The sequence below is a fragment of the Porites lutea genome, chromosome 13, assembly GCF_958299795.1.
Source record: "Porites lutea chromosome 13, jaPorLute2.1, whole genome shotgun sequence".
In the NCBI taxonomy this organism is placed as follows: Eukaryota; Metazoa; Cnidaria; class Anthozoa; order Scleractinia; family Poritidae; genus Porites; species Porites lutea.
In genome coordinates this window covers 21,427,611-21,448,856 of record NC_133213.1, presented here as the reverse complement: position 1 = coordinate 21,448,856, position 21,246 = coordinate 21,427,611, and the positions used below count along the sequence as shown (strand labels likewise).

At 41.0% G+C, this 21,246-nt stretch overlaps 1 protein-coding gene and 1 pseudogene across 1 annotated transcript; both read left to right on the top strand.

Moving 5' to 3' along the window:
• The first annotated feature begins 529 nt into the window (after positions 1 to 529).
• LOC140923370 (fibronectin type III domain-containing protein-like) overlaps positions 530 to 21,246 on the top strand; it is a 40,941-nt pseudogene continuing 20,224 nt past the window's right edge.
• LOC140922545 (uncharacterized) lies at positions 1,856 to 5,647 on the top strand. The gene is made up of 3 exons (XM_073372521.1): positions 1,856 to 2,672; positions 3,117 to 4,638; positions 4,702 to 5,647. The coding sequence occupies exons 1-3, from the start codon at positions 1,856 to 1,858 to the stop codon at positions 5,645 to 5,647; spliced, it is 3,285 nt and encodes a 1,094-aa protein (XP_073228622.1).

Here is a 21,246-nt window from a genome sequence, read left to right as displayed (position 1 = left end):
TTACTAGCGAGCATTGAATATATATTTTTGAGCCCATATGGTGATATGAGGTTCGCTTTTTTTTTTTCGAGCTTTTCATACATCAAAAATATATTCTGCTCTCTTATTTATCCGAACAAAAATGTCTCTGAAATTAGCATACATGAAGTCATCAAATTTTTTTTCGTGTGTGGTTAGGGGCGTCACGCATCATTCTCAAAAATAAACAAAATATGAAAAGGACGCGCCTACGTCATACCACGTGACCATTTGTGGGGCCCTTCCCAAAATAAGGCATTCTTTACCCTTTGCACATTTGTCAACGGCCGGTTGTTTTAGTGATTTGGATAAAACGATAGTACGTCAGTCGATTTTCACCGTGTTTTGGGGAAAGTTATTTCATTTTGTGGTTATTTATTTCCAAGTGTCTCGGTGAAGGTAAGACATGTCGACACTCGAAGTTTCTGTGGATTGAGTTGATATATTTTTTCAGGTTATAGCGCCATTTTGAACAGTACCATTTTGAGCTTAACATTCGTGACCTGAGTTTCACTTTCGGTCCTCATTTTGTTAGTTTTGTCTTGTAGATATTGTTTTGTTTCGCTAAACGTCAAGGTCCTAGCAAGTTGTCAATTTTCAAATACTAGAATACTGATAAATACCACACTGGCGCTAGAAACCCTCTTTCATCACGTCAATCGTCGCATGTCATTTTCAAACATTTTTAATCCTGGATGGAATTCGCTACGATTCCTTGTCACGTTCTCGTGCCCGTAGTCTCGAATTACAACTCAAATTAGTGAGTTCCCTTTATTTCAGCCTTTGACTATAACCTTTGCCAAGTTTATCAAGCGCCGCTAGGTTTTGTTATTTCTGTCACAAATCGATATTAAAGTGGAAGCACTAAGCTTTTCCGTTTGACCTTGCTACAGTAGTATTTCCCTGAGTTAGCTTGAAGATGAGTTGACATGTTAACTTCCTCGTCGAGGAACACTATACACTATGGGTTCCAACGAGATCACTTGACTGGGTTACGTGAGTGTATCTTAATCTTTACAAGCGGTTTGTTAGTCCCCTACGAGGCGCTTCAATAGCATCCTTTTAAGCTTACATCTTTGTTTTATCAGCAGTTGAACACTGTACCTTACACGAACGAGCTTTAAATTGTCAAATCTGTTCTGTATCAAGATATTTAAGAGTGATTTTCTGTAAAATTCGAACTTCGGCCTGACACGGTACCTCATCGATTTGGCTGATTTTTGGCATGTAGTCTTAGAATGGTGTCCTAAATACTGAATGCATATTCTAAGGTTCGAATTCTCGTTGGTTTCAAAGATACAGGAATGACAGTTTTGACGAGGCCTCGAGCGGCGGCCATGTTGGTGAACTGAAGGAGATTTACAGTAATTAATTCTAGCCTTATCATTAAAATAACTTAATCGTGACTCATACAGTTGCAAAGAACTATCCTTCCTCCTTTCATTTACCTACTCTTATCTGAAAATGGTTAAGCCTGAGCTACGAACGGCTATAACTTCTCACAGCACTTTTTCGGTACTTAAACGGTACACAAATTTGGTAGAAATTGGAAGGCCAATATCACCCATGCCACATCGATTTAGACTAAGCCATTTTAACTGAACATAGTTTGTTTATAGCTAAGTTAGATTGTTGAATAACATAATTGGGCAAATGCAACGGAACAGAAATGTTTATATTCTTAAGAATAACTTAATTAGACCCAGGCCCTCGCGGCTCGTTAGCTGTTTTCTTCACGGCGCTAGTTGTCATTTGATGTCCTTGTCAGTTCGCTCGTTCGCTGTAACATCAATTTTAGCATTTCGCTCCAGTTTCTTCAGTCTTTTAGCCTCTTATTATGTCTCAAGCCGCCGGAAAACGTCGCACTCGAGTACCTGTGCTGCCTGCAGGGTTCGTTTACGATTTGCCTTCCCTCGCAAGACCGCAAAACAGCGCTACGAATGGCACTCTATCGCTAGACCAATCTCCTTCGCACGAGGTTCACACAACGCCACGTGTTGAGACCACAGCTCCGGGTTCTTCTACTTCTGCGCCTGGCAATTCCCCCTCCTTACATTTGTTGAACCTACAGATTGAAAAGCAACAGCTGGAGCTTCGCCTCCTTGAGCTCGAAGCTCAATCAAGAGCTCGGGAATTGGTTTCATCCAGCCCGGCCGCCAACAAGCCTCGAAACATTCCTTCTTTGGAGACCGTTCGTGGAGGAGTTAACTCCGGTAAGTCCCAAGGTCAACTCGACCACAATACACGCATCGTTGACCCCCAAGAATGGCCTCATCTTCACGTTCCTTTCGGTCTGTCCCGAAAGAAGTTTAAGGATTTATCGACGGCAGAATTCGTGTACGGCTATCTCGATATCTTGTCTGCTCAGCCTTCCCCTCAGCAAGCGCTCATGACGCACCACCTCATGTCTTTAATACGTTTGGCGTCCAAATACGACTGGGAAGCAGTGCTGTCCTTTCATGCTGCCGTGTTGGATCGCATCGAATCGGGCCTCGCAAGCTGGGGCGACGATTTCAGCGAAATCGAGCGCTTCAACATTACAGAATCCAATCGCTTGCAGTCCAAACCGGCTACTTCGCCCGCCTTTCACGCGGCTGACTTTCGAAACAACAATGGCCGAGCTCGTACCTATTGCCGCGAATGGAACCGCACCGGTACGTGCAGTAACCCTTCGCACCAGGAAGGCGTCGAACACATTTGTGCATATTGCAAGCTCAAAGACCACACCATTGGCTCTTGCCCGACTCGCCCTCCGCCGCCCACCACAGCCGATTGACTATCTTCTCCAGCTCCCACATCTCTCCCGTCGAACAGCACGTTTTCGCCCGCCGTTTCTTCGCCTGCTCCCGCCTCAACAGCCTTATCGTCGCCTCCTTCGCAGCCCAACCTTGTTCCCGCTCCCTCTACCGCATTTTCTGGCCAACTTTTACTCTCTCGTGAACACTCGCACGCCGCAGTTATTCGTCACATTCTTTGCTCCAAGTCTCCGCTCCCGAACGCTTTTGGCACTCGAAATCCTGTTCCGTCGAAGCTGAACATTCCTGTTTGGAAATCATACCTCGAACATTACTCTGATTCTGTTGTTGCCGATTTCCTAGCCTTTGGATGGCCTATTAACTGTCACTCCGTCGTTTCTGTTTCATCCCAGCCCCCGAACCATGCTTCAGCCACCAATTTTCCGGATGTTATTGACGCCTTCTTATCTACCGAGATCGAACATTCTGCTACTGCTGGGCCATTCACGTGCAATCCTTTCCCAGCCCCCCTCCGCACGTCTCCTCTGCTAACTGTCCCAAAGGATGGCACCCAAAGGCGCGTCGTACTGGACCTCAGTTTTCCTCTTGGCTCCTCTGTTAATGACGGAATTCCCAAAGACTCTTACCTCGATCAGCCTTTCCATCTTTCACTGCCTCGTTCTGCCGATTTTGTTGACCTTATTCTCTCCAAGGGCGCTGGGTGTTATCTTTACAAGAAAGATTTGAAACGCGCTTACAGACAGATTCCAGTGGATCCTAGAGACTACATCTTTCTTGCCTATCACTGGTGCGACTCCTTTTATTTTGACGTTGTCCTCCCATTTGGTCTTCGTTCTGCAACCCTTGCCTGTCAGCGGACTACCAACGCGATTGCTCACATCTTTCACTCTTTCTTTGGCCATGACTGTATCAATTACATCGATGACTTCGGCGGGGCCGAATCCACCTTCGAAGACGCTTCACTTGCCTTCTCTGACCTGGAGCGTCTGTTCACTGATTTAGGCCTTCAGTCGTCTCCGTCCAAGGACTGTCCACCTTCCACGAGAATGGTTTTTCTCGGCCTCACTTACGACACCGTCGCACTGACCATCGCAGTGCCTCCCGATAAACTTCAAGACACCGCCGATCTCATACGTGCTTGGCTAGCCGCTCCACGGTCCACTAAGTCCGACCTTCAGTCTCTCATCGGCAAGCTTTCCTACCTTTGTGCTTGTATCAGCCCTGGACGGATTTTCATGCAGCGTCTGCTTAACGAACTCCGCCAGCTTCCCACAAACCGTGCACGTTTCGTGCCCAGTTCAGACATGCTGTCCGACTTACGTTGGTGGGACAAATTCCTCTCTGTCTACAATGGTGTTTCACTTTTGCGTTCTTCCCCTTGGCCAGTAAGCGATCATTTCTTCTGTACTGATGCTTGCCTTACCGGTATTGGCGGTTTCTTTTGTGGCCGTTTCTTCCACTCCTCGTTCCCGACCTGTTTTGATCCAGCCTCTCTTTCCATTGCTTCGCTCGAAATGTTGGCCGTCACCGTCAGCATCAAGCTGTGGTCTGAGGATTTGCGCGGTCTACGCATCTTGGTTCGCACTGACAACCTCAACACTGAGCTGGCTATCAACACTGGCCGTTCCCGTGTGCCTTTTATTCAGTCGTGCCTACGCGACCTATGGTTCTACGCCTCCCTTCACGATTTTGAGCTGCAAGCACTCCATATTCCCGGTTACGCCAACATCATTGCTGATGCTCTCAGTCGTTGGGACAGTCATCCTGAGTTTCGAGACACCTTCTACGAGGCCGCTTCTCTTCACTATGACACCCTCACAGAGTACACTTGTCATTCAGACCTATTCCATTTTGACTGTCAATGGTAATCACCTCTCTATTTGGTTGCAGGTTTTCACCTTGATGACCTTCACTCCTGTGTCACCAGGATTCAAGCCTTCGCTCTGTCTGATTCTACCAAGCGAAATTATCATTCCGTCTGGAACACTTACTTAAAATTCTGCGAATTTTACTCCATCACTCCCTTTCCAGCCTCCTCATCAACCATCGCTGCGTTTATCACCCTGCTTGGCTTCTCCGTTAAGTCACATCGCACAGTCAACAACTACTTGAGTGCCCTACGGCGTTTACACGTGTTTTGCCATTTCGAGACTTCAGCCTTCGATGACATCCATGTCAAGCTTACCCAAAAAGGTTTGGAGAAGTCTATGGTTCACCTTCCTCATCGGAAAGCACCTCTGACCCCAGCCATCTTGCTACAATTTTACCACCATCTTAATGTTCGTGACTCCGCCCATCTAGCTTTGTGGTGTGCCCTGCTTGTCGGATTCTTCTCCTTCTTCAGAACCGCCAACCTCGTCCCACAGTCCTTTGACAAGTTCTCCTCTCATCATACATTGTCCAGGGGCAGCATCACTTTTGCCACCTCAGGTGCTCTCCTCACAGTCACCCGGACAAAAACACGGCAGGCCGGCGATACAGCACTCGTGGTACCAGTTCCTCGTATTCCTGGATCTCCCCTTTGCCCCACCGCTGCCCTGCGATTGTTACTCGACTCGGTTTCAGCCCCGGCTGGCTTCCCGCTCTTCACATACACCACCACTTCTCATCACCATGACTGTATCACAGCCTCTTCTTTAAACGCTAGTATCAAGTATTTGGCGTCTTTGGTTTCTCTCAATCCTCAGGATTTCTCTGGTCACAGCCTGCGTCGTGGAGGTGCCACCTTCGCCTTCCAGTGCGGGATTCCCTCCGAGCTCATCAAAGTCCAGGGTGATTGGAGATCTGACGCCTACATGCTTTATTTGACACTGCCTTTGGCAGACAGACTTGTGCTGTCTCATGTTATTTCTCAGCACATTCAGCTGTTATAGTTTAGTCTACTTTTAGTAGCCTTCATAGTTTTTGACACTGCCTCTTTGGCGGACAGGCTCGTTTTGTCCTCAGCACGTTAAGTTGTTACGGTTCACACATCGTTTTGTCAGTTCCCCACATTTATTTCTTTGTTTTGGCACAGATTTCATTGTTATGGTTTTGTTCACAATTCGCTTTGCTTATGTCTTTCTATACCTTTTGTGCCTTTTATTCATATCGTGCCATGTTATCTATTTTCTCTCCCCTCTGCTTCCCCTCTGACTTCGCCCCCCCTGTGAATCCTTTGGGCCTCTTTCTTGGTTTGGGGTCTCCTCTCGAGGCCTCGGGTCCTCTCGCTCGTTCAATAAAGATGCCCAAACGAATTCGCTGGTGGTTGATGTCTCCGGGTGAGAGGGAGGGAGACCAGGGGATAATTGTTTATATTCTTAAGAATAACTTAATTAGACCCAGGCCCTCGCGGCTCGTTAGCTGTTTTCTTCACTGCGCTAGTTGTCATTTGATGTCCTTGTCAGTTCGCTCGTTCGCTGTAACATCAATTTTAGCACCCTCCCTCCCTCCCTGGGGTCTCCTCTCGAGGCCTCGGGTCCTCTCGCTCGTTCAATAAAGATGCCCAAACGAATTCGCTGGTGGTTGATGTCTCCGGGTGAGTGGGAGGGAGATCAGGGGATAATTATGATTGCATGAATGCGCAGTGGTTCAGCCACTTGACCGCTAAAACTTCAAAACAAAATTCGGTGAATATTTGAAAAAAAAATTCTTTAAAAATTGATCGTGCCTCTTAAAACCCTATCTATCGCTTAAAAAACCCTCCCTTGAAATGTAAACAGATGATCTTTTGATTCTGATCTTGCGAAGAACTTGAAATAGGCGCTAAAATGAAAATTATAAATTTTGTTACACACGGTACTAGCTCAAGTTCGCTCTTCGATTTCCCAGACCAATCGGGAGCCGCTGGTGTACTGCACAGATACTATTTTCTCTGTAGTACTTCGCTGTATACAGCTACAAATTACATATTTTCTTAGGCAAAGGTAACGCAAACGTTGTCAATTTTAATCAAAAGGCTAGAAAAACCAACCGTGCACTGTAGCTTTATGCAAATTGTATGGTATTCGATAATTACACGTGTAAACAGGAACCTACCTTTGCTAATGTACACTGTTTGACAGATCTTTCCAGCGTAAGATATAAAACTAGTACATGAAATGAAATTAAAGAACTCATCAAGTCAAATTACCTGATCGTACCGTCATTACTGAATAATAAGTCCGCAAAATATGACATGGAATGATCGGTGGGAGACGAAGCTATTTTTAGGAGGACAACGAACTGCACGCTGGAACGGAACTGAAATGAACAACCTCAATCAAGTTCAGTCTTCTTGACGCTATTAAACCTTTCCCCCGAATTTGAACAGGAAGTTGTTTTCTATTTTCTTTCTTATTCTTGCATGTATTCTGCAGTTCGCCCACTATTTTTTCGTAACTTTTAATTTTCTAGCTAACTGGAACTGTTTAGAACTACCAACCCCTCTCCCCCCTCCCCCTCTTTGAGTGAACTTTCATTCGGTCTGATTCACAATAATTTTCGAACGGTGACAAAGTGATATTTGAAATGACATTTTATTTAGTATTTTTAAAAGCTCCTTTTTTTCCCGATAGCCAGGAATGTTTTGAACGTAAAGGCTCAAGTGGCGGTGTTTTTCACGACTCTGCTTGTAGACTGACCTCACCACCAGTACCACGGACATAAAATCTGATCGGAGAGGGTCATACAGTAACTGATGGGTCTCTGAAAAGCGAAATGCAGTCACGTGGGGCGAGTAGGCTATATAGATGATGAACTCATTGTTTATAACCCCATAACCGTATCCCAAAAGTCGAGCCAGCCCGGGGCGAGCGAACACAATTTTGGGGCCACTGGTCACGCCCTTATGTTTAGCCGGAAATTGGTTGATTAGTCAAATCTCCTTAACTCCACGACCATGCACCTTTCCAAATATAGCCCTTCTTATCATCATATAGTTAGGGCCTCCCGTAAGCATTTGCAACTATTTTGATTTGTAGAAGACTGTTTAACAGTTTTCATTACTTTAATGTCTCGTAAACAACACGAGGTACATGTTCTGATCTCTCCCCCCCCCCCCCCCACCCTTCCCCCATCCATAACAAAAAATTTTCAGACCAACACTGAATTGCATGAAGGTATGTACAAAAATATGACCATCTCGAGGCAAGGTTCATCACTGTAACTTACCACATAAAAGCCTTTTCGTTGTTTGCCATCGACTGATTCTGTTCTGAATACTAAGGTCCCATAAACAACGCCACGTTTAGAAAGAGCCCGCCCTTTTCAATCCAAGAAAACCCAAGTAGCGATTTCACCAACGGACATAAGCCGTAAGAAAAGGACCGCGTCAAATAGTTCATGAAATCACAAACGCCTCATGACACCTTTAATTCACTCTTTCTTCGATAAACTAATTTTTAATTTTTTAAGCATAAATGACATCAGAATGCGCGATTATGAGCATTGGAGCTTATGAAAAGAAAATTTAACACCTGATGCACATGAAAGCGTCTAAGAAGGGGACTAGGGGGAATTAGGAACATTGTGCTTACCCCTGCAAAAATATTGGCTAGTTCTTTGAATAGACTCAATTAAAGCCGTTTTTGTTCAGTAAGGAGCTGTTAGATGGGGGGAAAGCTACATAAAGTAGATCGCATCAGAATACGGCATAGGACTAGGCTCTCAAAATCAATAAGCTGAATGCAAGACCAATTATTATGTAAAACAGAGAAAAATTCCTTGAGGGAAAAAAATTATGGCTAGGGAAAAGACCCGAAGGTGGAAAGTTAGGATGGTAGCTTCTTTTCAGGTAATCGATCATTTACGTTAACTTCCGCTATCCGACGGGCATATCGGAAAGACTGAATGGATGAGAGTATAACACATTCAAGAAGAAACAAATTTGTGATTTTTCACAACTCAATAAAATAACTAAAATTGTGTACTACTCGGTTATACAAGATTTTTGTTTTCAATTTCAGATTTTTACGATGGGTCATTAGCCCCCGTACTCACTAGACACTACTTTACAATCATCGTGTTAAAATCAGTGAAATACTCCAAAACAATTTGGATTCCTACCCTTATACCTTTATTAAAAATTAAAGTTGGGAAGTTTGTTGTCTTCTAAAAGTAGTTTGAACAGCCGAACGACATTTTTTTACACGGAGTGGGGAAGGCAAAGCTTCACTTATCTCTTCTAAGGTAGAAAGTGTCAGCAAAACGTGAGAGTCGTCCTTGAGGGTAAAGTGTCTAACCTAATTTTCTCACCGATTGCAAGTGCCATTTCATCCACGCACAACCTCACCTAGTTAACAGAATTAGCAAATGTAGTGGGGAAACGTTGCGAGAGAACTGAGTAAGATGTTAGGGTAAGTTTTGGAACTTTTCCGCACACCTGGAATGTCCTGGCTACGCTCCTGATAGAGACTTTTGCTGGAGAGAAATTGAAACATGAGCTAACATGTTCGCTAATATAGTGACGACCAGAAAGGACAAGCCATAGGATAGTTCCAGAAAACCACCCATTAAAATAGATCACAAAGTTGTCGCGGCGGAGGATGAACTTGAAGGCATCTGATGAATTGCAATTTTTCAAGGGGAGCCCAGACAAGATTATGTACGATGGGCACAGCTTGTTTGATCTGGAAAATTTAGAGAAGCTCAAGGCAAATCGCTAGACAACACATGCTAGAGCTGAACTAAAAACTTTTGCGCCTTTGAACTCTGTCCCTAAGGGTAAAGGAGAAAGTTTCCTTTTATCAATGCATTAACCGAGTTGATTATGAATGTCTCCTTATGTTGGACGTCTTACTAACAAGCACATTACCACTACTTGCCCTCAGAGGCGTTTTTCATTTGACAAGCAGAGAAAATTACTAGGTTTTGACTGTTTGAAATTCTGGATACCAGAGTGAAGACGCCTTTTGTATGATGACGTCATCGTCCTACAGTAAAAAGCGTTCGTTTTTTACCACTGATATTACGTCAATCGGTACACTTATGTTGTCGAAAGGTCCGTGAGCATGGTAAATGATTTTACCTTAAACTGCGGACACATCTTCAATCACTCCTTATTGTTCGCGATATCGGATAAACACTCTGGTCTCTAACTGAATTTTCTTTGCTGTTTACTTTATTTTGAATTAGGACTGTCAGGAGTTGTCCATGCATTGTCTAGCGATTTTAAGCTTTTTCAAGGAAACAAAAATCTGGAATTGTCCCTAGGGTGAGGCATTTGCGCACAGTTTTAAAGCCCTTCGGTGGGGTGACTGTGGTTTTTGCTGTCCCGGGCTCATCCCTCATTCTTCTTAACCCCTTCCAAACCAATTTTTCTGTTTATCAAGAATCTCCTCAAAACGGGCTTCGTGATTGATACAAAATACCTGAAAATTGTACACGGAACCGTTGTTAACGGTGTACAAGGTAGAATGAGTCTATTCATTACTTTGCCAACTCCCAATTTTTAAAACCGGAAGTAATGATGTTTATTTCAAGGGCCCATGTCTCATGAGTTTTGAGTAAATCTTCAAACGCTGTAAACACATGTAGCTGGAACTATCATCGCTCGATCCTCGCTCACTAATAATGATAACTTATATCAACTTCCATTATTTACTGCCTGGCTAAGATTTTCACGGATTCTTCAGTTCAGTTGTTTGAAACCAGACGGTTTCACGTGAGTTGTAACGCCAGGCAAGGAACGTGACGACCCGCGATATGCGTGGGAAAATATTACTTTTTTTCGATCAAGGTGGAAACTGGCAACTTTGTCGTCGAGTAAGGTAAAACATCTCAATTTTCATTACTATGGTTAATTTTAAAAGCTCTGGTTTCGGTAAAGGAACTGGAGGAAAATCAGGAAAATTCCAGTTCGACTGTGATGGTTGAATTTTGTTTACGGGTCATAGCATAAACATAACAAATTCATTTTCCTTTTCCTTATACAATCTGCCTTTTTTTATACTGTTTTTCGCAGCAGAGTTATCGATTATATTACAGAGGCTAATTTTATTACACAGATCACTCAGATTTCATGACAGAAACTCTATTATCGATTGTAATTTTGGCAACACCTGGCGAGTATTCGGTGTAGAGATTATTGACAAAGTCGCTAGAACAGTCTTCCATTCATTACTTTTGTTTCTGCTCCGTTAAATTTGCCCAATTTTTTTTATTAATGAACTCGATTTAACTACAAACAGTGAGTATTCAGGCAGATTGGCAAGCTTCAATGCGATGTGGCAAAAGAGATATACGCCTTTAAAATTCTGTTAATTTTGCGGGTGTAAAAAATTCAAAAAGTATACCCACCAAAAGTTTAATCGATCGTTGCGAAAACGTTATCAAGTAGTTTCTAAAAATACAATAAAGAGGGATTGTTCTTTCAATCTGTATTGGCAAAGGAAGATTAGCTTTGAAGACAGGGTTGTAGTCGAAGGCGCAAAAGCAGCTTCTATTAACCAATATGGCGCCGGTCCGAGGCACCCAAAAACCGGCCATGTCGATAATTTCCGAAGTAGGAGGAATTAGAACCTAAAGTTACCCATTCCTTATTAAAGACCTCAAATCAAGTCTACATGCCAATTTTTAGCCAATTCGGTGAGATAGTGTGGCAGCGCCTTTTTAATATAGCTCGAATCTTACAGACAACTGCTCTTAATGCATGAACTGGTAATACTTCGTTTTCATAATGAGTTACTTACATCCGTCTTTCGAATTTGATGACCGATTCATGGCGTGCAACGTCATGATAATGTATTAGCACTCAATTCGTTTTTGTCTTTAGTGAGAATGTCTTTAAAAACAACCTTTACCGTTAAATTGTCGAATCTGTTCTGCATCAAGATACATGTATTTAATACATGAACTGGTAACACTTCGTTTTTATAATGAGTTATTTACATCCATGTAAACCAGTACTTCTTTCGAATTTGATGAGCGATTCATTGCGTGTACCGTCATGATAATTTATTAGCACTCAACTTGCCTGCATACGGATTCGTTTTTGACTCCAATGAGAATGTCTTTACAGACAATAAGTACAAGAATTTAGCCTGACAGCACAAATGGAATTCTAGTTTTTTTTTAATCATACTTCTTCCACTCTAAATGTACCTCATGAATTAAGGGTCGTCCTTTGTAACCACAGGTTTAATTACATTATTATTATTCTATTAATCATAACTATAACAAAATTCTTAAATCTGATTGGCTATCAACTGCCCTGAATTCAGCCTTAATAGGACAGTTAAATAGGACAGTACACGTCATGCCTACATTGTAAGTAATTGGACAGTACGTGCCATCACGCGCACGCTTAAATACCTTTTTTTTCACTGCTAGAAAAAAATCTTGGAATTTCTTGTGTTTTGCTTAAAAAAAGAGCCTAATATATCACAAATTTTGTTAAAGTTATGATTAATTGATAACAGAACTTCGTGTCGTCAAATTCGGTCTGCAATCATACTCGTGATTAAACAAGTTGGACTCCCGCTATGCGGTCGTCCGATTTTGTTAATCACTCGTATGATTACAGACTGAATTGGACTCCACTCAGTCCTGTTACCATTACTTATTTACCATCATACAAGCTAATCATCGCACTGCTTAAGAAGTTTGATCAATAATTGATTAAATTATATCCATTTTGAAACCACTGGTGATTCCTGCAATCTGATTGGCTCTCAGAGGTGTGATTTATTGACAAATCACACTTTTTTTGCTCTAAATCATGTCTGGTCTAATCATCATTTATGTTCTAAATTGCATCATTTCTGTTCTGACTAAATCACACCATTTTTGCCCTATCTCACATCATTTCTGTTTTGAATACAAAATGGATATTGTGAAAGCCTCTTTGTTTCTGCTTTTCAACAAACCAGCTGCTTGATCTATGAAGTCTTGGTGCTGATTGGATTCTGCGATTTCACAGTGGATGTAGTGAAGTGGTAATTAAACTTTGTGTTGTGCAGTTTTGGTCTGAAATCATATTTGTGATATCAAATCGAACTTGCGCTGCGCGCTCGTTCGATTTTAAGAATTGCGCGTATGATTTCAGACCAAATTGCAGTCGACTCATTTCAATTACCATTATAAATCGATTGTCAGCAGACCACCGTGCAATGTATATAAAGATGTGTTGTTCTCATTTGTTGCAGGTTATATAGACTCTTCACAATGTGGGGGATTATTTTCATTCTTTCAGTCACCAGTCTCATGACACTGACAAATGGTAATTATGCAAGTCATGACTTTTTTGTTTACTGGTAAGGTAAAGGTAAAGGCGCACGCGAGCCAAAGGCCCTAATTCCCAGAGCTTATCCTGCTTTCCTTAGCATGAAGTATGCCTAGGAGTATTGCTACTCCCTTCTGGACAGGATGCTAGTCCATCGTAGGGTTAGCCTCAGCAAAAATTCTCGCCGGTACCAGTTTATACTTGTACACCTGGGTGAAGAGAGACAAAAAAGGAGTATTTAAGTTCCTTGTCTAAGGAAACAACTCAATAGGCAAGGCTTGAAACCCGGACCTCCAGATCATCAAGAGTTCAAGGTCTGTTAATCCCTTGGTCACACAAGCCTCCTTATGCGTACATGTTGCTGGGCCTACAAATGGGCTTAAAAGTCACAGACAACTGCATTCTTGTTGTCTAAATTGCAGGTCAACAGGTGGTAGACCCGCCAAGAATTGTTAACTTTCCAACCAAGGATTTACTTGCTCCCGAGGATGTTAAGTTTAGTAGACCAAATGCCTTGAAATTACGATGTGATGCTGTTGGGAGTAACTTGCAATGGACCTGGAAGCACAATGGCACAGCAATTACGACGGGTGGTAAGTTCACTGTTGGTGCCGATGGAACCTTAAACAGAAATTACCTTGAGAGTGCACAGAGTGGAAATTACCAGTGTTTTGTCAAGGACACTGTTACTGGAATCGAGACATTCAGCAGGAAGATACAGGTTGCTGTTACAGGTAAGGAGTCACTTCAGTATCATTGGTATAAGCAGTTGAACAGATCTAAACAAAAAAAAAACAATAAAGCCCAAGGCTGTGCTTTTAATGCAGAGCTTGAAAAAAAAAATGAATTCCAGCTTGTCCTTTGGGTAAGGAGCCCTCACATTTGGCTTGTGCAAGGCCATTTCCTGTTTGTCTAAAGTGTAATTATGATTTTGTTAGAGGATGACTTAGCTGAAACCTTCAGTTAAGTCAGCTTTAAAAGTTACTTGCCCAGCAAGAATATCTCTTTTTGCTGGCGGACTACCGGATTTTTACTTTTTTTAGCCCTGCAGAAGGCAAGTAAAAAATTAAGAGTCCTAGCTTTATTATAACCCTAAGCGAAGTCTTCCACATTGCAAGAGTCAAAAGCTCATGGCTGTGCGCTAAGAAAACCTGAAAGGAGCCAGGTGCTCTGAACCTGTGAAATCCAGGGTTCAATCACAAATGTGCTTAATTCTACTACATGTAAGTGCAACCCTGACTAATTCAGGGGGGTGACAAGAGGAGCCCGCAATCATAATCTCCAGCTTGTTATTATGTGTGAGTTACATGTATGTAACCAGCATTCGTTTGGATTTCCACTAAGAATGACTGGAATGCACAGAACATAATTTGATCATGCATTTGGACCTTTACACTTGAAATCTGATCACACGTGTTTTGACCATCTGTCATGTGAAACGTACGCAAAGCACAGTACTGGAGCAAAAGTGTTTTGACCTTCGATTGTTGTCTCCCACACTCCGTAACCTTCGGTCATTACTAGTTTATAATATTTTTCTTGTTTCCTTGTACAGTGGGGGGGGGGGGGGGGGGGCTGTACAGTTGTAGGGTCATTCACCAATCAAAATGAACAGGAGGTGCTTGTAGATCTTGGGGAAGAGTTTAGTTATGATTGTCCACAGCACTCTCCCAGTTATGGTGTTAGCTACTCATGGCAGGGGAAAATCAATACTGTGGACATACAGTTCAAAAGAAATGATCGACGAGCCATATCACAGACAGGGCAACTATTAATCATGTATGTTACCCAGCAAGACCTTGACGATTTTGCAGAGTATGACAGCCAAGGAATCAGATGTTTTATAACTGGAGCAAACAGATTTGAAAGTTCTGGTATTTTAAAGTTAAAGAAGAGAAATGCAGGTAAATTCTGTGTTTTCTTTTAACACAGAAGGAAATCTCAGTGATTGAAATAGGAACTTCCATCCCATTAAATACATGTATTTATATTACATGTAACATTTGGGGAGTGTCCTTTTGACCTGGTGTCCATATAGTAATTTGATTATGCTATTCTCTGTTTTCACTTTCATGCCATCAAAAATTAAAATCAAAAGAACGTCCAGAATCTTGGAGATGAAAGAAGATGAATACATGTATGAATAAAGCCTCGCCAAGAATCAGGTTTATACAATATTTCATATGGGATGCACTCAGAAAAATGTTTTGTCCAAATTTTAAAGCTTTGTACAGGGTTTTCAATAAGATTTTAAAAAGGTGGCAAAAGCTTTGGAGTAGGCGGAGAACTGGAAAAAATGTTCTCTGCGACTTGCATGCATTGAATTGAAAGCGTGAGTTCCTAGGAAGGATCCGTCTAGAGGCATGCCTCCTGGAAAAAATTTGAAATCTGGGCCTCTTAGAGTGCATTTCCAGCATTCCGGAGCAAAAATTGGAGTGTTTTTTTGGTGGGGGTTGGGGGGGGGGGGGGGGGGGGGTAATTTCCAAGTTCAAGTGAAATAGCCAGCAAATTTCACCTGCTGCCAGCAGAACCCTGTTTGTACATGTATGCCCCTTTGAGGGGGACAAAAATTAGTATGGTGTTCTACAAAAGCATCAATTCATTGCTTGAGAAACTCAAACACATGAAAAAGTCATACTTATTTTGAGACAAGGAATATTTAGGTGGAAAAAATCTCAAAAAAATTAATTTATATGTTTTTAGCTTACAGCGCATGAGAGCTTTCCCGGTAGCCATCTTCCTACATGGTGTAAGTGCCATGTCACTCAAAAGCTTGGAAATTCAAGCATCCTCTATCACAAAACAAAGAACCCTTTAAAACTGAAAATTTGTGTAAATGAAGGTGTTGAGCTGCTGTATTTAATACCTCATGGAATTAAACACTCATCACAATCGCATTTTGAATTTTGGTGACATCATGTAAAAACTAAGAATTGACAGAGGTTCTCATAATGTTTCTTAATTTATTTTAAAATAAGGCTTTTGTTGCCGGAGGAATTGTTCGTGGGAATCTTTTGAGGCCAACTTGGAAAGATGCAGGTTGTTTATGTTATTATAATTCTGCCATTTTTTTACTGAACAAGTCGTAATAAAAAAGGGAGGGGAGATGTTAAACAAGATGTATTGTTACTAGTAGGCTATAGCATAAAGCAAGGGTAAATAATTATTTTACAGAGTATTGTGTATTTTGTCTTAGGTCAAACAGATCCAGGGACACAAAGAGCACCTGCATGGAAGCTTATACCTGCTGCCATAGAAACAGCTGTGGAGGGAAGAAATAAAACTTTGTATTGCCTTGAAGTTGGAAGGTGAGTGCCTGCATGGGTACATTTTACAAATTGAGCAAAGTAAATAGTAATAAGATAAGGAAATAATTTATATACATACATTCTACATAGATAAATAAATAGTTAGGATGGACAATTTTCAGAATGAATTCTGTTCATTTAAACCAATATCAATGGCAGTAGCATTGGATGGGTTTGTTTTCAGAAAATTTAGGCATCCAACTTTTTGGGATTTAGAACTGTAGGCTGTCAATGCAAAAGCGTCCCTAACAGCCAACTGCTTCTTACACCCATTCATTAAAACTGGATATCTGGTAAGTTGTTCACCTTAAACTACATACAAACATTTACCTCAGCTATTAAACGGTTCATGGCACATTCTATCCATTTCAAATGTCCTGTCTACCAGTTTCTGATGCATTGATTTGCTTTGTGATTGGCTGTTCTCTGTGCAAAGAAAGGCAATTGTCCAATAGCCCGGAAACAAGTACATTTTGTGATCGGGCTAGTGGATTCTGTTCTTTACGCTTGGCAGACAGGCAAGTGAAGTATTCTGCAGGAATTCAAATCACAGAAGTATTTTAAGACAAGTGTTTTAAATTCCTGATATATTCATGTGGAGCAAGAGTTACTTGCAAGCTGGTCTGGCATAGTGAAATTATTACACTAACTGTCTTACATGTAATGGTGTAAATATAATCAATAAAAATGTAAGGTTAATTAATTATTGATCCTGCTCATCAAAAGTTTTGGGTCGCTAATGTTAAATTGACTCTGGGGCTAGCTAGTACTGTACATGCTTGTTAAATGGCAAGCTGTAAAGCTGACTCTCTTATATTGCTCCGTACTGTTTAAACGGCTACATTGTAGCTGTTAAGAACATTATTGCATGAGAGAACTCACAATTTGTTACCAGAATTGATAAATTTTGTCTTGCTTTTAAATTAGAAAAAAAAAGAATAATAGTACAGTCAAACCGCGCTATACAGACACCCACTTAATACGGATGCCTCATTAGTTATTACGGAGAGTTTGCTTGTCCCTGGGGATCCGAAGAAAGCCCTTACATTAACAGGGAACATGACTGTAGGGGTTTGCGTACACCTTGATAGTCCTTGAAAGTCCTTGAACACACACCTGACTATAACGCACTAAAACGTTGCACCCCAGGAATCCTTGCAATGTAGTGATTGATAAAACTAAATGCAGTTGACATCTGATAGTTCAAAGCCGTTGCCCGTTATCTTGTTACTTACAGACCTGTGCCAACGATAACTTGGAAAATGCAGGACAAAAGTGGAAACTGGCAAAACCTTGTACATGGACAAGATAGTTTTGAGATTGCTACTGCTTTCCAAGGAAGACTGCTTAACATTATATCCGTTAAAAAGAAAATGCATGAGACCAATTACTGTTGTGAGGCTGAGAATTCTCAAAGTGGTGGAAACCCCTTGGTCCATGAAATAAAGCTGAATGTTGAGGGTAAGTGGCCTTAAGGCTGTCTCAATCCCATGCACTGATCCCTTTAATGATCAAATTAAGGTGGCTGAACTCAGTTTTAACGGCGGTCAGCAGTAACTCGCGCGACGGCGTGTGTTTTAAATTAGAGAAACAAACATGGCAGCAAAAAAGGCAATGGTACACAGAAGACGATTTCTCAAAATCTACTCGTTTAAATTTTGTGATATTTGGCAGAATTTTTACTTTTATCATATTTTAAATAATGAGAACTTTAAAATGGAAGTTGAACAGACAAATAATATTTTGTAACACATTTAATAATTACAGTACAATTATATTATTGATCATCTAAACACCTGTCTGTTATAATTTGGTCAAATAAGTTTCAAATGGTAATGATTAATTATAATAAGCTGTGTGCAAGTTTATAGGAAAATCTAATGAGCGAATTTTATGTAAACTGTGAAAAAGTGAAATTTTAAGGTTGTATTCAATCGTTCATGTTGCCATGGCAACTCCACAAATGTCACATTTTATCTGTCAATCAAAATCTTTCATCACTATATTTTCCAATTTCCAAGTTTCAGCTTGTGAGCTGCACCCTTTCTCTTGCCATGATTTGGCAAATGACATATCATACACTGTATACACACAAACTGCCAAAACTGTGTTCAGCCACCTTTGCACTTCAATCTTACTGTCACACTAAATCACCGCCTGGTTAGCTTAGTTGGGAGACTCACTTGCTGGTCTGCCAAGTGGTAGGTCATGGGTTGAAACCCCCGGCTGGACCAACACTCAGGGTCTTTAAATAACTGAGAAGAAAGTGCTGCCTTTGGATGAAAAACGGTATGTTCCTTCACAAAGCACTTTCACTTATCTGGTTCTTCCTTTCGTGTGACGTAAAACCAGAACCCACACCACTGTTCCAAAAGAGTAAGGGACATAGACCCCAGTGGTGTGGCAGCCCTTTCCTGGGGTGGATGGGTATCTGTACAGACTGTCACTGATCTTAGTAATACACTGTAGGAATGTCGAAATTGGTACCTTAACAGCAGTGATTTTGTTACCTTTGCGTCCTGCGTCCCTGACGCATAAAAATCCCCAAAGACACAAAATAATTCATCGTACGCAAAGAACGATCCATCGATTTGAAGATTCTTTTTTGGTAGAATACCCTGTTTGTGTGATTTCTGTGGCTGTTCTTTAAAGATGCATTTTGTTGTAGTTTTTTTTCTGCTTTAAACATGGCAAATTGAAGATTCAATCGACCCCGATAACTCAAACCCCCGCTAACTCGAACTGTTTTTCGTGTCCCTTCAGAGTTCGAGTTACCGGGGTTCTACTGTACAATACAACTGATTATTTTATTAATTCTCTTTGCAGTTGCTCCAAGGTTTTTAGCGTCTCCTCCGCAACAACTTGAAATTGATGTTAATGGCAATAGCAGCTTGACATGCGATGTATTTGCAGACCCTTCGCCATCTTTTAAGTGGTACAAGAATGGGAAACAACTCACAACATCAACGTAAGTTTTGTAACAATTGTTTCTCCTAGTACACGCTTTGTGAATTGGTAAATGTAAAGGCCACACCTTGTTTTTTATTCTCACACATTGTTATAAGTGCAAACTTTTGATTTTTTCTAGATTTCATTTGAAGAGTCAGGGAAAAATTTAGTGCTCTCAAGAATCATTTGAATGCATAAGAATATCATGTAATTTAATACTCTACACATCGTAGATGAGCTAAACGTTTTGCACTGGAAAGTTATAATTCAGTCTAGGTTGCATTTGGAAGTTATCTGTGTGACGTTCATAACTTGAATATAAAGAGGTAGAATAATAATACATTGTATAAAGGCGTGAATAAAAAATATTGTTTCCTGCACCGAAAAGCTGAAGAAAATATGAAGTGTAAGGTGAAAGCAAATTATTTAGAGGTCAACGGTCAATTGGGAAAGAGTTTACGTGTGTTGTTGTTTTTGTTGTTCAAGTTGGTAGCAATCCCAAGAAAGAAGCTAAAAAGTCCCTGGAGGCGTGATGACAAGCAGATTTGCACTGTACAGTACCGCAAATGATCCCCAACCGCAACTGATCCCGAGACCGCAAATGATCCCCAAAATGGACCGCAAATGATCCTCGACCGCAAGTGATCCCCAAAGTCGACCGCAAATGATCCCGAAAGAAAAATAGGAATGACTTGGACTCAAGAGTTGGCGGATCATTGTGTCGATTTTATTGTTATTACAAAACGACAGATTAAAAGCTAAATTTTGCTTCTCAAATAAATCTATGAATAAAAACTAAATGAAAAAAAAAAATCATTCAAGTGTAAAAACGAAGTCGGTAGGCAAAAGAGGACTTTTACCTCATGCTAAAATCCCGGATCCGAATAATTATAGGCGGTTTTCTTTTTCGTCCGTGAATGTGACGGTTTCCTACGATGTTTTGTCACGCGATAACTACCGCTTACCTTACCTCAATTGCTTCAATTTTCTTTCAAGAATGTTTCGTCGCTGAAGAATTTAAGACAGGCAGGACGTTACGCAGAAAAGACTCTATTATTTTAACGCCTAGAAGCTGAGGAATACAAAGCCGGGCACCCTCTACATAACAAGAGCTTTATTGACTTTACTGATCTTTTTGAAAGTGTGAAATTAATTAATTTTCAGAATATTCGATTTTGATTTTTCTCTGAAGTGTTAATTTTACGTGATAATCAGGAAGACATTTGTTCGTAACTTAGGTGACCGTTACGAAACAAGACATGATTTAACACAAACACAAGTCAAAATGCCCCCAAACTTATCAATGTCCACAGGTTTCTGTTTATTTCCAAATAGCAACTTTCTTACAACTCATGAACATGTTGCGAATAGTTATATTGACGCTTTTATGTATATTCATTTGTTTTGCCTTTGCTGGAGACAGTTACCAGGAATCTAAACCTGGTAATGAGAAACGCAAAAGCGAGGTAAGCGGTAGTTACCGCGTGACAAAACATCGTAGAAAACTGTCATATTCACGGACGAGAAAGAAAACCGCTTATAATTATTCGGATCCAGGAGGCACTTTGGAAAAAAATAAACAACCTAAAACCCTTAATTAGCGGCAATGAAGGGCACTGCATTTCAAAAGAGGTCAAAGGAAATGCTCTTGCATCAAAGGGCAAATCACGCTGACCAGAAACAACAATAACCACAGAAAATGTGTGTCATGACCTCTCAGTATGAAATAAGCGGCAAAAATTACATTTGCTCAGTCAAAACGTTTTGCTCCGAGGTATAATCTACCCGCCAGATCCGGAAAAAATTCATTGGAACAAGCAGCATTTTAGCATGAGGTAAAAGTCGTGTGTTGCCTACCGACTTCGTTTTTACACTTAAATGATTTTTTTTTTTTCATTTAGTTTTTATTCATAGATTTATTTGAGAAGTAAAATTTAGCTTTTAATCTGACGTTTTGGTAATAATAATAAAATCGACACGATGATCCGCCAACTTGAGTCCAAGTCATTCCTATTTTTCTTACGGGATCATTTGC

Coding starts and splice junctions, on each gene's coding strand:
- LOC140922545 (XM_073372521.1), top strand. CDS start 1,856: ATGTCTCAAGCCGCCGGAAAACGTCGCACTCGAGTACCTGTGCTGCCT. Junction 2,673..3,116: donor CCGCGAATGGAACCGCACCG/GTACGTGCAGTA, acceptor CCGATTTCCTAG/CCTTTGGATGGCCTATTAAC. Junction 4,639..4,701: donor TTCCATTTTGACTGTCAATG/GTAATCACCTCT, acceptor CTGTGTCACCAG/GATTCAAGCCTTCGCTCTGT.